This window comes from Bos mutus, chromosome 10, assembly GCF_027580195.1.
Source record: "Bos mutus isolate GX-2022 chromosome 10, NWIPB_WYAK_1.1, whole genome shotgun sequence".
Taxonomy (NCBI): domain Eukaryota; kingdom Metazoa; phylum Chordata; class Mammalia; order Artiodactyla; family Bovidae; genus Bos; species Bos mutus.
In genome coordinates this window covers 48,365,143-48,382,539 of record NC_091626.1, presented here as the reverse complement: position 1 = coordinate 48,382,539, position 17,397 = coordinate 48,365,143, and the positions used below count along the sequence as shown (strand labels likewise).

At 40.5% G+C, this 17,397-nt stretch overlaps 1 protein-coding gene across 5 annotated transcripts in view; it reads left to right on the top strand.

Annotated features, from left to right (window-relative positions):
* ATP8B4 (ATPase phospholipid transporting 8B4 (putative)) overlaps positions 1-17,397 on the top strand; it is a 283,123-nt gene that overhangs the window by 214,259 nt on the left and 51,467 nt on the right. For all 5 annotated transcript variants that reach the window (XM_070377880.1, XM_070377879.1, XM_070377881.1 and 2 more), the window contains 3 exons: positions 2,207-2,371; positions 3,326-3,437; positions 7,587-7,692. In XM_070377880.1, coding sequence (XP_070233981.1) covers positions 2,207-2,371; positions 3,326-3,437; positions 7,587-7,692 — 383 coding nt within the window. The remainder of the gene's footprint in view (positions 1-2,206; positions 2,372-3,325; positions 3,438-7,586; positions 7,693-17,397) is intronic.

Sequence of the window (17,397 nt, the reverse complement as noted above, 5' to 3'; positions counted from 1 at the left end):
TGAGCGACTTCACTTTCACTTTTCACTTTCCTGCATTGGAGAAGGAAATGGCAACCCACTCCAGTGTTCTTGCCTGGAGAATCCCAGGGACAGGGGAGCCTGGTGGGCTGGCGTCTATGGGGTCGCGCAGAGTCGGACACCACTGAAGTGACTTAGCATAGCATAGCATAAGCATTCAACGTATGTTTCTAGCTACTGTGACTGTCTGAAACACTTAGCAACTACCAGTCTCCTATGTTTAGTGAATTATTTGCATATTAGAAGGATGTAGCACTCAAGGTATTATTTCAGACTCTCAGTTGACTGAGACACTAAAGAAGGAGTATCATCCTCTGATAAACTTGACCTGTTATTAAATACTAACTCTATAGAAGATAGTTTATTAAAAAAATTATTTTTTTAAATTTTATTTTATTTTTAAACTTTACAATATTGTATTAGTTTTGCCAAATATCGAAATAAATCCGCCACAGGTATACCTGTGTTCCCCATCCTGAACCCTCCTCCCTCCTCCCTCCCCATACCCTCCCTCTGGGTCGTCCCAGTGCACCAGCCCCGAGCATTCAGCATCGTGCATTGAACCTGGACTGGCGACTTGTTTCATACATGATATTATACATGTTTCAATGCCATTCTCACAAATCTCCCCACCCTCTCCCTCTCCCACAGAGTCCATAAGACTGATATATACATCTGTGTCTCTTTTGCTGTCTCGTACACCGGGTTATTGTTACCATCTTTCTAAATTCCATATATATGCGTTAGTATACTGTATTGGTGTTTTTCTTTCTGGCTTACTTCACTCTGTATAATAGGTTCCAGTTTCATCCATCTCATTAGAACTGATTCAAATGTATTCTTTTTAATGGCTGAGTAATACTCCATTGTGTATATGTACCACAGCTTTCTTATCCATTCATCTGCTGATGGACATCTAGGTTGCTTCCATGTCCTGGCTATTATAAACAGTGCTGCGATGAACACTGGGGTACACGTGTCTCTTTCCCTTCTGGTTTCCTCAGTGTGTATGCCCAGCAGTGGGATTGCTGGATCATAAGGCAGTTCTATTTCCAGTTTTTTAAGGAATCTCCACACTGTTCTCCATAGTGGCTGTACTAGTTTGAAAAAAAATTATTTTTTAAAAGTAACTGGGCTTGATGACCTCTTTAAAATTTCAAGCAATTTTATTTTTAAAATTAGACTTTACTACAGCAAAAAAAATATTATAAAGGTTTTAGGATGAAAAGTAAAAGTCAGCTTCAACTTCTAATGGATTTGAGCAAATTCTGGGAGATAGTGGAGGACAGAGGAACCTGGAATGCTGCAGTCCACAGGATCATAGAGTTGGACACAACTTAATGACGAACAACAACCACCACCACTTCTAGTACTAGTTCCCAGGAGTGAAAATTTGTATTAACTTTCCTACCTTTCTCACTTTTCCTCTAGAGTTATTATTATAACGTTAATTAATATCCTTGAATTTCTATTGCATGACATTTATTTATTCATCTTTATTGAATACATTTACTTTATTATTATAAATCTTGAAACATAAACACAAGTAGGAGGGAGTTAGTTTTAGACATCGCTGTATTATTAGGGGAAAGCATGGATGGAGGAGCCTGGTGGGCTGCAGTCCGTGGGGTCACACAGAGTCGGACACGACTGAAGCGACTTAGCAGCAGCAGCAGCATGACTTTGGTGAGATGTCCTGTTGCAGCCCCTTGTGAGAGCCCCCTTCCTTTGATTTGAGAGCCATGGCTCCTCTGAAGGTCCTTTCTTCTCCCGTGAAAACTGAGGGCCATGGCCCCAAAACAGGCTGAGTCCCTCTCATCACTAGCAGTGCTTCCTTCAGGCAGAATGTAGGTGAGAAAACAACGTGTCACTTCGAATGGTTACCTCAAGTCACGCGCACCATTAATCACCTCTCAAAGAGGACCCTTTAGTGGGTGTTTCAGCAGTCTTAAGGGGGAATGCTAGGTCCTTTGAATGTCTCAGTCCCATTGGAATAAAATACAAAATAAAAATATCATCTCCCATTTCCAAGGGGACTAAAAAGTTGGAGAGTTGGAGTCAAGAGGACTAAGTTGTGCTCTTGGGCTAAATGAATTTGAGTGCATAACTTCTTACTCATCACTTTTGTTGTTTTATTGTTGTGATTATTGTTTTGGGATGGTTCCAAGGTCTCTGTCTGTCCTGGCAGGAATTTGCAGGAGAAGGCCTTCGAACCTTGGCCATTGCATACAGAGATCTGGATGACAAGTACTTCAGGGAGTGGCATAAGATGCTTGAAGATGCAAATACCTCCACAGATGAGAGGGATGAACGGATAGCAGGGCTGTATGAAGAAATTGAAAAGGATTTGATGGTATGCATTTAGAAGCATGATGGTTTGTGTTTACACAAGGGATAGTATGTGTTTAGAGATCTAGCAAGGGAATAATCCACTGGCTAAATCATCTTGCACACAGCAGATGTTACTCTTTCAAACTTTGAATCATGCTTTATACGTTGGCTTTGAGCTTGCCATATGTGGCCAGAGGATTATTTCAATTAGCAGTAGCTTATGCCATTGGAAGTCCCCCAAGATAGTAGACTCCCTATTCTTTGTCAGCCTCTGGTATATCATGTTTTGTTTGATGTTGTGTTTTTTCTTCCTCCATGCTGTATGACCCACCTTTTTAGAACAGGGAAACTTGCTGTGAAGAGTGGGGATCCAGCTCTAAACCAACCTAGAGCCATGAGATGCTGGTATCTGTACTGTCCAGAGTGTGATTTATTCTAGAAACCACTCTTCCCTAGGGCCCCAGTGGCTAGACTGTTTAGCTGTTGTGATGTACTAGGGATCACACCTTGATCATCTTTGGATAAAATATTGCATAAGAACCTTCACTTTTTAGTTCATGACATCTGATGGTTTGTTCATTGAAGAGAATGGTTCTACTTTTTATTTTGAGGTCCTGACTCTGAGATGAGGCATTTCCTTTGAGACAGCTGGGGGATTCTTGAGGCTCTATAAGCCCAAATGGCTTCTGATCATTTATGCTAATGTTTTATCTGAGCATATCATATCCCTCATGTAAATTCTAACTTCCAGGATCTATGCACTAATTGGTATGCCCACCAGTTGCCTGGATTAAGGAACTTCCTTCTGGGGGTTTTCCCAGCCCACCTCTGTACATAAAGGATGCTTGCTATATCAACACATCCTAATTTCCATCTTTATGTACTTTGACCTCTAAACTCTGTGATTAAAAGCCATAGATGTTATGGGTATTATATGCATGCATTAACGTAAGATATTCTCTATTTTTCACTGAAGCTACTAGGTGCCACTGCTGTAGAAGACAAGTTACAAGATGGTGTGATTGAAACAGTTACGAGCTTATCACTAGCCAATATTAAGATCTGGGTCCTAACAGGAGACAAACAAGGTAATTTGAAAATAGATGATGATGTTTTGAAAAGAGGAAGATCGTTTTTGTGGTAAAATTTTAATGAACCAGGAAGCTTAATTAATAAGACATTTGCCCAGTACTCCACTTAGGAAAGAGTTTCAAATACAAAGAGGAAAGCGAATATATAACAAAAATTTACTATCAAATTAACCATACTTATTGTCAAATTCAGACTGAAATTGAAGAAAGTGGAGAAAACCACTAGACCATTCAGGTATGACCTAAATCAAATCCCTTAGGACTATAGAGTGGAAGTGAGAAATAGATTTAAGGGACTAGATCTGATAGACAGAGTGCCTGATGAACTATGGATGGAGGTTCGTGACATTGTCCAGGAGACAGGAATCAAGACCATCCCCAAGAAAAAGAAATGCAAAAAAAGCAAAATGGCTGTCTGAGGAGGCCTTACAAATACCTATGAAAAGAAGGGAAGTGAAAAGCAAAGGGGAAAGGAAAGATATACCCATTTGAATTCAGAGTTCCAAAGAATAGCAAGGAGAGATAAGAAAGCCTTCCTCAGCCATCAGTGCAAAGAAATAGAGGAAAACAATAGAATGGGAATGACTAGAGATCTCTTCAAGAAAATTAGAGATAGCAAGGGAAGATTACATGCAAAGATGAGCTCTATAAAGGACAGAAATAGTAGGGACCTAACAGAAGCAGAAGATATTAAGAAGAGGTGGCAAGAATACACAGAAGAACTGTACAAAAAAGATCTTCATGACCCAGATAATCATGATGGTGTGATCACTCACCTAGAGCCAGACATCCTGGAATGTGAAGTCAAGTGGGTCTTAGGAAGCATCACTATGAACAAAGCTAGTGGAGGTGATGGAACTCCAGTTGAGCTATTTCAAATCCTGAAAGATGATGCTGTGAAAGTGCTGCACTCAATATGACAGCAAATTTGGAAAACTCAGCAGTGGCCACAGGACTGGAAAAGGTCAGTTTTCATTCCAGTCCCAAAGAAAGGCAATGCCAAACAATGCTCAAACTACTGCACAATTGCACTCACTCACATGCTAGTAAAGTGATGCTCAAAATTCTCCAAGTCAGGCTCCAACAGTTCATGAACTGTGAACTTCCACATGTTCAAGCTGGTTGTAGAAAAGGCAGAGGAACCAGAGATCAAATTGCCACCATCCACTGGATCATTGAAAAAGCAAGAGAGTTCCAGAAAAACATCTACTTCTGTTTCAATGACTATGCCAAAGCCTTTGACTGTGTGGATCACAATAAACTGTGGGAAATTCTGAAAGAGATGGGAATACCAAACCACCTGACCTGCCTCTTGAGAAACCTGTATGCAGGTCAGGAAGCAACAGTTAGAACTGGACATGGAACAACAGACTGGTTCCAAATAGGAAAAGGAGTATGTCAAGGCTGTATATTGTCACCCTGCTTATTTAACTTATATGCAGACTACATCAAGAGAAATGCTGGGCTGGAGGAAGCACAAGCTGGAATCAAGATTGCTGGGAGAAATATCAATAACCTCAGATATGCAGATGATACTACCCTTATGGCAGAAAGTGAAGAAGTACTAAAGAGCCTCTTGATGAAAATGAAAGAGGAGAGTGAAAAAGTTGGCTTAAAGCTCACAAACTAAGATAATGGCATCTGGTCCCATCACATCATGGCAAATAGATGGGGAAACAGTGGAAACAGTGGCTGACTTTATTTTTCTGGGCTCCAAATCACTGCAGATGGTGACTGCAGCCACTAAAGTAAAAGACGCTTACTCCTTGGAAGGAAGGTTATGACCCACCTAGACAGCATATTAAAAAGCAGACATTACTTTGCCAACAAAGGTCCGTCTAGTCAAGAATATGGTTTTTCCAGTGGTCATGTATGGATGTGAGAGTTAGACTATAAAGAAAGCTGAGTGCCAAAGAATTGATGATTTTGAACTATGTGTTGGAGAAGACTCTTGAGAGTCCCTTGGACTCCAAGGAGATCCAACCAGTCCATCCTAAAGGAGATCAGTCTTGGGTGTTCATTGGAAGGACTGATGTTGAAGCTGAAACTCAATACTTTGGCCACTTGATGTGAAGAGCTGACTCATTTGAAAAGACCCTGATGCTGGGAAAGATTGAGGGCAGGAGGAGAAGGGGACGACAGAGGATGAGATGGTTGGATGGCATCACCGACTCAATGGACATGGGTTTGGGTGGACTCCGGGAGTTGGTGATGGACAGGGAGGCCTGGCATGCTGCGGTTCATGGGGTTGCAAAGAGTCAGACACAATTGAGTGACTGAACTGAACCAAATATCTTCTGTAGTACACCGTGGAGTCAGTTGAGTTTCAGTTCAAATACTTCTTAAAAATAATAGTTATACTCATAGGCATAAATGGTATTAAAATGTTTAACTGTTGGTTTGTATGTGCACTGATGTCACTTTAGAACACAGAGTGGCAGAGCTCTGGAGCAGGACATTGGAGACTTCAGCATTACTTCTTTAGTTTCTTCTTGGTAGGGAGGTTTGGGAATCTTCGAGGAGGGGTAGGCTTTGGAGAGACTTAAGGAAGTAGCTTTTTATCAACTGGTATGAAAATATTTTGGTATTTTAACAGCCACCACAACTGTACAAGTGTAACTTGCCTGAATTCCAAGATTGCCCATGCAGTTGGACACGAAGAGCTGACCCACTTTCAGGCATAACAAAACTCCAAGTCATCAGAGAAAGAGTCATTAGGTTCAGAATACCATCTTTCCTAGGAAAGAAAAGGGGATCAATTTAGTTTGGGTCTATTGCTAGCAGTAATGGTTAAAACAAGCATGATTTTCTGCTTGGCCATCAGTAGACCAGAAATATTCAGTTAACTGGCATACATATTTTTAAGATTCTATTGACATGTTAGTTACTTTTTAGAACATTGGAGGATTTGCAGACCTGATAAATCAGTTCTCTATATGTTTACTCAAATCACTGACTACAAAATGTAAAACACAGAGACTTGAGCTCTGTGCTGGGTTGTTAGAGACTTCACTTGATCAGTGTGTACAGCCATTCAATTAGTTATGAATACTTATAAGTTTACTGCTGCTGCTGCTGCTAAGTCGCTTCAGTTGTGTCCGACTCTGTGCGACCCCATAGGTGGCAGCGCATCAGTCTCCCCCCATCCCTGGGATTCTCCAGGCAAGAACACTGGAGTGGGTTGCCATTTCCTTCTCCAATGTGTGAAAGTGAAAAGTGAAAGTGAAGTCGCTCGGTCGTGTCTGACTCTTAGTGACCCCATGGACTGCAGCCTACCAGGCTCCTCCGTCCATGGGATTTTCCAGGCAAGAGTACTGGAGTGGGTTGCCATTGCCTTCTCCTATAAGTTTACTACTTAGCTTTAATTTCTGTGGTTTCTACAAAGGATATGCTGAAGTTTTATCAGTTGTCTTCCTTGACTTAGGACAAATCTAATGACTCCATAGAATTCACAAGAGTCTAACAACTAATAAAATTAAAATTGAATGATTGTATTGAAGATGGAAGGGGTACTTACCTATCCTAGGCTCTACTTATACAAAATTAGAGGTAGGATTGGCCAATATCGTGTAATACTCTAGTTATCTAGTAGCAGCAGTCCTGGTTTGTTTTTGAGGTGATATTCGAATTCCAAATTTCTATTCACTTAATGGAAATATGGTAATGTTGCATGTGGGAGAATTTAAAAAACTTAAAATCATTTTTTTGCTGTTCAACTGAACATTGGGGAGTTTTCAATTTGTCTATTATATCAGATTGTATAATAGCTTAGTATTTCAGCTCTGCAAAGACAGTATTCAAGACTTCTGGTAAAATTTTATACAAGTAAAATGTATACATTTTACTATATCACAAGATCTTGGGATCTTTTCATGAATACTCCTTTTGGAAATCAAAGAGTTCTTTTAAAAACTAGATGAGAATATTGAGGATTCATAGATTTTTTTTGTGTGTGTGTGGATTTAGCAAATTTTTAAATTTCTTCCTTGATCTCTTGTATTTATTTTATTACCAATCATACTCTCTCTGAAGTTAAGGAAGCCTGTAGGCCTTAAGGAAATATGGAAAGGACTCAAAACTCTTAGGAAAAAGATACTTATCTTATTAAGTAATGTTCTAACTGAAGTGGGATTTCTTTTGTATCAGAAACTGCCATTAATATTGGCTATGCCTGCAACATGCTGACTGATGACATGAATGATGTGTTCATCATAGCAGGGAACACAGCTGCGGAGGTCAGAGAAGAACTCAGGTGAGTGTTAAAGGAAAGAGGAAAGGAGGAGAGGGAAGGAGGGGAAAGGAAAATCTGAGAGTTGAGAAAGAGTCTGCCTAATTATTTCCCCAGAACTTTAGAAAGTGCTTTCTTATAGCTAGTTTTGCTTTCTCTAAACTCAGTCCATTTGGGGTCTGACCACATGGCTTAGAGGCAAATGGTTTGCCACTTGCTCTATCTAGTCCTGAAGGGGCTAACACAGCCCATTCAACACAGCTCACGCAACACAACATCGGGGCACCGTGAGCTTCCTTACTGTGTCTCCATTTAACCTTAATACTTGTAGATCAAATCTCCCAACATTTTTACACTGTCTTAGTCACTGTAGAAAATATCTATATCATGCTTATTAGAAGCTATGGCTAAAGACCGCATATGTATTTGGCAGTAAAAGTTGGAAAATCTCATTATTACTGATATAATTTTATCATTATTATTTCTATAAATTTAATGATAGAGTCTATTGGGAAAATTAATAATTTATTTAATAATTGTTAAGTCACTAAGTCCTGTCTGACCCGTTGCAATCCATGGACTATAACATGCCAGGCTTTCCTGTCCTTCACTATCCTGGAGTTTCCTCAAACTCATGTTCATCGAGTTGGTGATGCCATCCAACCATCTCATCCTCTGTCACTGCCTTTCCTCCCGCCCTCAATCTTTCCCAGCATCAGGATCTTTTCCAATAAGTTGACTCTTTGCATCAGGTGGCTCAGGACTGAGCTTCAGCATCAGTCCTTCCATTGAATAATCAGGGTTGATTTCCTTTAGAATTGACTGGTTTGATCTTCTTGCGGTCCAGGGGACTCTCAAGAGTCTTCTTCAGCAACACAATTTGAAAGAGTCTCTTTGGTGCTAAGCCTTCTTTATGGTCCACCTCTCACATCCATACATGACTACTGGAAAAATCATGCTGCTGCTGCTGCTGCTAAGTCGCTTCAGTCGTGTCCGATTCTGTGCGACCCTGTAGACGGCAGCCCACCAGGCTCAGCCATCCCTGGGATTCTCTAGGCAAGAACACCGGAGTGGGTTGCCATTTCCTTCTCCAATGCATGAAAGTGAAAGGTGAAAGTGAAGTCGCTCAGTCGTGTCTGACTCTTAGCGACCCCATGGATTGTAGCCTACCAGGCTCCTCCGTCCATGGGATTTTCCAAGCAAGAGTACTGGAGTGGGGTGCCATTTAGCTTTGACTATATGCATGAAAGTAAAAGAGGAAAGTAAAAAGTTGGCTTAAAACTCAACATTCAGAAAACTAAGATCATGGCATCTGGTTCCATCACTTCATGGCAAATAGATGGAGAAACAATGGAAACAATGACAGACTTTATTTTCTTTGGCTCCAAAATCACTGCAGATGGTGACTGTAGCCATGAAATTAAAAGATGCTTGCTCCTTGGAAGAAAAGCTATGACCCACCTAGAGAGCATATTAAAAAGCAGAGATGTTACTTTACCAACAAAGGTCCTTCTAGTTAAAGCTCTGGTTTTTCTAATAGTCATGCATGGATGTGAGAGTTGGACTATAAAGAAAGCTGCGTGCCAAAAAATGGATGCTTTTGAATTGTGGTGTTGGAGAAGACTCTTGAGAGTCCCTTGGACTGCAAAGAGATCAAACCAGTCAATCTTAAAGGAAATCAGTCCTGACTATTCATTGGAAGGACTGTTACTGAAACGGAAACTCCAATACTTTGGCCACCTGATGCAGAGAACTGACTTATTGGAAAAGACCCTGATGCTGGGAAAGATTGAAGGCTGGAGGAGAAGGGGATGACAGAGGATGAGATGGTTGGATGGCATCACTGACTCAATGGACATGAATTTGAGCAGGCTCCAGGAGTTGGTGATGGGCAGGGAAGACTGGTGTGCTGCAGTCCATGGGTTCACAAAGAGTTGGACACAACTGAGTGACTGAACTTGAGAAAGTGCCTTGGACACTGTAGTAAGTGGTAGGCATGTATTCTCTCATTTCATTCTCAAAGCAACCCAGTGAAAGACATTATCATTATCCTTGTTTTGCAGTTAGCAAGTTGAGACACACATAGGGTAAATAATGTGCTCGAAGTTTTACAACTAGTCAGTGGTTCAGGTGGGGCTGAACCTAGGTAGCGTGGCCGCAGAGCCTGTGCACCCATTCACTCGCCACATTTCTCTGAAAACACCATGGGTGTACTCTTACTCTCTTTAAATAATATTAAAAATGCAGTTTTTGAAGCATCTGGTTGCTTCCCTTGAGGTCAGACACCAGATTGGCAACTACAGCAGAATGGATTTCAGGTAGAGACAGCCAGCTTAAGGGGAAAAGTATAGAATCTGTTGACTTGAGCCAAGTTGGAATCTTGTCTTTGTGCTCTGGCTAGCTAAGTGATTTTTGATACACTATTCTCTCAGTGAACTCTGGGAGTTGGTGATGGACAGGGAGGGCTGGCGTGCTGCGATTCATGGGGTCACAAAGAGTCGGACACGACTGAGCGACTGATCTGATTCAACCTCTCTGTTTGTTTTCCTCATTTGTAAAATGGGAAAATATGCAAATACCAACCCTATAAATGATTTTATTTGAGGGATTAATATAAGAGCTTAAAGCTTTATGACCATTCATTGAACATCCTTCTTGCCTTCCCTCCTGTCTTTCCTCCCTTCCTCCTGCCCTCTTTCTTTAGCCGTTGTTCCCAATCTTTCAACCAACAAGGATTAATTTTTAAAAAATAGTTTTCCAACAAACTTTTGAGTCTATTATTAAGATCATATAAATAATAATGATAAAATTGTATCAGTAACAATTAGGTTTTCTAATTTTTATTTGGCAAAGACACATGTAATCTTCAGTTATGGCTTCTAACTAGTGTGGTATAGTGGTTTGCTATACTAGGTTGATACAAAGTAGCTGAAAGTAAAACACAACTTTAAAGAATTAGACAGTCTTTGCATTCTCATCATAGAAAAACTACACTTTTAATTAACCTTAAGATACTGAAAACAATATCCTGACCCCCATTACACATTTTATGAATCCGCTTCCTCTGTTGATTACATTGGATAACAGTATTGCAGCTTGATGGAATAGCATACACAAAGGCATACAGATGAGAAAGACACCATGTTATATTTCAGGAACCAAGTGTCAAGTCGTAGTTAGAGTGTAATACAGAGTTATGGGTGGGGACAATTTCTCAGAGATAAAAGTGGTGATTGAGTGATAAGCAAAAGTGAATATACTTTATCTTGAAGGTATTGGATGGATATGGAGACTTCTAAGCAGAAAAGAGACAAATCCAGTTTTACACTTTAGAAATAACACTCGTGTGACCAGGTAGATGAAGTATGTTTGAGGAAAAAAATGAATGATATGGAGAGATGCCTTAGGAAGCTGTTGGAATACTCAAGTTTGGGAATGTTGAGGGTTAAACAAAGGCAGTGAGGTTGTAATAATGGGGAAGGAAAGAGTGGAATGAAATTGACAGCTGTTTTGGAGGTGTAATGGATAGGACTCAGAATTTGATTTGATGTGAAGGAAGAAGGAGGCTCTGTCATTTCTAGCTTGTCTGACTTCACAGCCTGCAATATACTGAGCTGGGCAAGAACAGAAACTCATAAAATTTTCTAAAACTAGACTTGAACCCCTTTTCTGCCTGATGACAGAACAATTAAAGTAGGCACTGTGAGTAAATTTAGTTCAAGGCTAGGCCATGCTATTGCCTTACTGTCACGGAGGCTCAGCATCTACCCCGCTGGCATCTGGCACTTCCCACTTCCTTTCCCTGTGGGCTGACTTCCACATCCTCCTGGGGAAACATGGGTGTTCAGGGGTTCTTCCTCACTTCTCTGTGTCTGAGAAGTGCTCTCACATGGTGCCTCTGTTCCTGAAATCCCTTTCTTCTGCTCCCCTTCATGTCACCATGCTTCAGTGACTACTGTTGCACACTCAGATTCCCAAAAGCGACCCACTCCCGGTCCCGAGTGGGAGCAGCACCTAGGCTTCTTTAGTGATTGATTCGTGAGCATCTAATCTCCTCTTCAGTCGCTCTCCTTTAGGCTAGATAGGAAACAGAGAAAAGGAGTCTTTTTTTTTTTTTTTCCAGTCTATCGCTTAGGGCAACATTTTATGCTCTGGTTCCTTTAAGGATTAATTTTTTGACACTTACAGAAAGTCTTCTCTTCCCTTTCAAAAAGCCCAATTACTAGAATTCCAGATTGCTGGAATTCAGGATGGCAATTCTGCTTTGAGTTTCAAGAGTCTATTTTCATACTCAGAAAACAAGATATTGATTCTTGTTTTCTCTGTGTTTGGCTCTGTCACATCCTCCTGAGGCAAGGTATGTTTCTGAGTAAACAGGGTCGTCTGTGGTAGCAGTGGTGATTGCAGAAGGGGTGGGGAACCGAAATTAATACCTCAAGATTTTATCCAGGTGCATGTGGTTGACTAAGTGGGTGACATAACTGTAGTAATGTGGAAGGAATGTGAAGAAATATGAATTCTTATATACTGTCAGGAGAGTAAGTTGGTAGAAACTTTCTAGAGGGTGAACTAGCAATATATTTCAAAATTATATATGTATACAGTTTTGACCCAGTCGTTTTTACCTGTAGGAATTGCCCTTAAGAAAATAAATGGACAAGTGTATGTATGTTTGAGTATGCATGCATGTGTGTTTTTATGTACATAGATATTGTGGCATCAATTATTATAATAGAAAATTGGAAATTGTTCAAACACCCAGCCACCGGGATTTTGTTAATTTGTATGATATATAGATGCAATGAGATACCATATAGTCTTAAAAGTAATTATGTGTTTTTTGACATTGGAAGATGTCCATGATAAGTGAGATTGTGAAATATCATGCATAACATGATCCATTTTTCTAAAAAGGCATATATGTGTATATAGGTATGTATGTATGTGTGTAAAACACTATATGCATCTATCTCCATACCTATCCTCCTAGCTCCTCATGTGGTTCTCTCTGGATGACAGAATTATGGGTCATGTTTGCTTTCTTATTTCTGGCACTTCATTACAATGAAGTTGTAATAGTGTTCATACAGCAAGCCAAAAGATTATCTGCGAAGAACAATATATTCAAAGGAGAAAAATATTTTCCATCTAGCCTAAGTATTTCAGGACTCTTGAGGCCACTTTTCTTAACTTGCTGGAAAATAATGTTGATTTCAACCAAGATTTGGAGATTACCCCATTCTTAGAGTCTAAGACAGAGAGGCAGTACATAGTAGAAAATTCTGTATGAGAAGAATCAATATATTTATAGTATGCATTTTCTTATATTAGGGGGGAAAAGAACATCCAAGAAAAGTTATTACTGGAGGTGCTCTCTACAATCCTATTCTTGACTTCTTACATCTAACCCAGGGTTTTAGGGATGAAATATTGAAATTATAAATTTACACCACTCAGTTTTCTTGTGTTACATGTTTCAGTTCAGTGGGAGTTCATGCAAAAATATTTTAAAAAGTGTATCAGGATCTACGTCAGAGGTTCTCAACCTCCAGGCCATGAACTGGTATCTCCTGTCAGATCAGTGGCAGCATTAGACTAGAAGTAAAGTAAAGTGCACAATAAATGCAACTCACTTGAATCATCCTGAAACCGTCCCTCCCCCCATTCCCAGTCTGTGGAAAAATTATCTTCCATGAAATCAGTCCCTGGTACCAGAAAGCTTGGGGACCGCTGATCTAAGTGATGGCAGCTCTTGAGGGAAAATGACCTACAATGCTCGTATTTAAACCCATCAAGTGTGTTTCAATTACATCATAAACAGTGATGTATTTTCATGCATATCATGAAGATGCTTGCTTCAAATTTAATGTCACATAAAATTTTCAAATTTAATGTCATGAAAATGTTTAAGCACATTGAGTCCTGGGTTAAGTTTGCTGCCATAGCTGCTTTAGTATTAAGGGCCTGTCCAGAAATCTACAATTAAACCCTGTTAAGGTCCATCTAGTCAAGGCTGTGGTTTTTCCAGTAGTCATGTATGGATGCAAGAGTTGGACTGTGAAGAAAGCTGAGCACCGAAGAATTGATGCTTTTGAACTGTGGTGTTGGAGAAGACTCTTGATAGTCCCTTGGACTGCAAGGAGATCCATTCTGAAGGAGATCAGTCCTGGGATTTCTTTGGAAGGAATGATGCTAAAGGAGATCCATTCTGAAGGAGATCAGTCCTGGGATTTCTTTGGAAGGAATGATGCTAAAGCTGAAACTCCAGTACTTTGGCCACCTCATGCGAAGAGTTGACTCATTGGAAAAGACTCTGATGCTGGGAGGGATTGGGGGCAGGAGGAGAAGGGGACGACAGAGGATGAGATGGCTGGATGGCATCACTGACTCAATGGACGTGAGTTGAGTGAACTCTGGGAGTTGGTGATGGACAGAGAGGTCTGGTGTGCTGCAATTCATGGGGTCGCAGAGTCGGACACGACTGAGCGACTGAACTGAACTGAACTGAAGGTTTCTTTGAAGATTTTGCTAAGTCACTTCAGTCATGTCCGACTCTGTGCGACCCCATAGACAGCAGCCCACCAGGCTCCCCCGTCCCTGGGATTCTCCAGGCAAGAACACTGGAGTGGGTTGCCATTTCCTTCTGCAGTGATTACATTTCACTGATAACATATGTCTTCTGCCCAAAGAAAAGCAGACTGAGGATTTAAGTTTGCTTGGGACTACAAGCAAACCAAATCCATGTTTCATTTTTGTTGCACTGATCACATATTTTATTAGAAAAATTAACTGAACCATGAAGAGACTCTCTTGCTTCTGAGTAGTATTCCAGTGATATACCTAGGAACTGATGTTTCCTCTTTAATCAACAACATGCGTATTGCATTTTTTTATATACCTATTTGGTGGATAGTTATTGTTTGAATGAGGAGGGGTCATAAAAGCAAATGGCTCCAGGGTCAGAAAGGTAATGTTGGTTGTGTGATCTTGGCTGTACAAGGCATTAGTGGCTGGGGGTTTGGTGAAAGTGAACATCATGTTGTCCATAAATTCATACAGATTCTTTTTAAACATTATGCAGGCCAAACAAAATGCCCCTTGTTCCTAATTCCCACCCTGCCAAAGTGTTTGAGTATATTTCGTTTCTATCGTAAATTGTAAAATTTTAGAGCACTTAATACTGGAGACCTGCTAGTACAGCCTGGTAGAGCTGCCCAGGTGTCCGTAATGGTATCAACCAGTGTGCTTGACTGGTACCATTCACCTAGATTTTATTTTATTTTATTTTTTAATTTTTTTTTCACCTAGATTTTAATAAAGATACTGGTTTAGGGGTTGAGTATCTTACAGGTTAAACAGTTAATAAGGGATGAAACTGGGGCTTGATGTCAGAATTTCATGTACTTTCTCCTTGGAGGGCAAGATAATGTCCCTTAGCTGCTGCTCTAGCACTGTGTCTTTGTCCCAGCCTAGAGGCAGCCTGTGGCTAACCATGTGTAAGCTTTTTGATGCGGCAGACAGAGGAGTAGAAATTTGAAGACCTGGGTTCTCCCATGGGTCTGTGACTGGCTAATCAAGTGGCTAGAGGTCAGCTAACTCAGCTGTGGGCATATGACATGTCAGAGGCAGACCTTGGGCCTGAAGCCAGATCTCCAGGTTTCAAGTCCAGTGCTCATGTCAAAGTCAAAATTGTATTCTTCTAAACACAATATCATAGTTTCAATCCATTTTCTAAGAGGTCCTTTTAATGTTTGAATACAGAGTGCCTTAAGAAGCCTGACAAAACGATTCTTTTTCCTGCTCTCTCTTTACTTTATGGATTGCATGTACGCCAACATGGGCCTAGCTGTGCTTTGCTCTGTGTGTGGTGAGGTTTCAGTGGTTGGTGTGGGGCTCTGAATGCCAACCAAGGTCGTTCTCAGACATTAACGCATTTCTGTATGCCAGCATTGTAACAGACTGCCCTTCATTACAGAGCTTGGAAAAAACAGGCGCTCTTTTTGTTTTAGCATTTGTAACTTGCATTCTGTGGTAAAGCATTGTGTGTTCATTGTATAGTTCATATTCCTTGGAGGGAGTTATGTGTCTCTTTTCCCCTCCTAATAAATTGCTTTGTGAGAACTAGCTGGTGTTTGAAGAGCTAAGTTCTAGGAAGAAAAAGAAATGACAGCTATAGAGCATGGGTAAACAGAGGCTCTGCAGAGGGAGTGCAGTGGGAATTTAAGCAGGGCCAGAAACACTGTCTGTCCCTTTTCTGCCTGGAAAAGGGATCATGTGAGATGTTAGGAAGACAGTTTAGGGGAAAAAAAATCCTAAGTAAATAGAATTTCAGCCAATACTTTCATGAACTTCACCCTTCTTTGGAATGTTTTCATTCTCTGGGGGGAAAACAAGAGTTTGAGTCATTAATACAGCAAGTGAGAACTTTACTAAAGTTTTTTACTAAAAAGGATACCTCAGGAGATGTTGGCCCTTTGGTGCTTTCTGAGGACCTAATTCATGAGCTCTGCAAACCTGTCAGAGAAATATTTTCGTTTCAGAGGAACTTGTCTCTCTTGCTTTCTTCATTACCTGGGACTGTAAATTTTCATGATGGTGAGGAGGATTCCCTTACATACTTATCTGATGCAAAAGTCCTGTATCTCCCACTTAAAGCAATGATTTTTCATGTCTACTCCTCCCTCCCTCTCCCCACCCTAACTCCCTAAATTTCACACATAGCGCTCTGATTTTATGAATCTTTTTCATTCATTCTGCAAACTGATTGCTAAACATAGCATGTCACCCCTGGAGCCAAGGGCATGTAACCTCAGGGTTCCTTGGGTTCCTAAATGCAGGCTGTGATTTTGGTCTTGAACAGCAGAAGGAGATGTTGAGCTAGAAGGTGTGTGTGTATGTGTGTGTGTGTGTTTCAGTTTAACTTGTAAACAATTAGTGGTACATTTTCAAATAATTAGAAAGCTGAGGGCTAAAATGGTTGTTTTTATAATGTGAACATTCTCTTCCTTCAGAGGAGCCACAGCAAAAAACAAAAACAAACAAAAAGACACAACCATTTAAGTAAAAATTTTTTTTTTAAACATAGGATGAGCCTTTGGGGGATCGTTTCATTTCGCTCTAAGACAAAATCCCCATTTTCTGGCCCCTCTCTCCCCATTCAGTCCTGGGTGCTCATTTTGCACACGCATGCTGTGGCCCCAAGTGTTGGTGTCGGGCTTTGCCACTCATCTTTGGGGGCACCTACTGTGCGGTTCCCTGGTTGTGACTGAAATTTCTAGCAGTCATGTCAGCTCACCCTATGTTACTTCAAAGCCTGTTATCCAAGGGATTCGGAGAGGAAATTTTCCTCCCTTTAAAGGCACTGTCTTTCCATTTTGAAGAGAAGAATAAAATTCCACTTCTAAGGAAGAGTATTAAGTCACGATACAGTCCTCCTCTTAAACAGCAGCGATGGATGTGGGCAGGATTATTGTAGTGCTGATGAGATCTAGGGCACTGGAGGGAGTTTCCATTTGGAACTGCCCTCTACACTTTGGTGTCTGTAGCTCCTTTCTCAGAAGACTTACTCTATTGTTGGAGCTAATGAGTACAATTTTCACTTAAAATATCCCATTGTGTTATAATGACTATGCCAATTCAGTAAATGCCATTATTTGTTTTTATTGTCAAATTTCTAAAAGATGTGTTTCTCAGAAGGCTGCCTTTTTAAGTGGGATTGTATTACGTTGT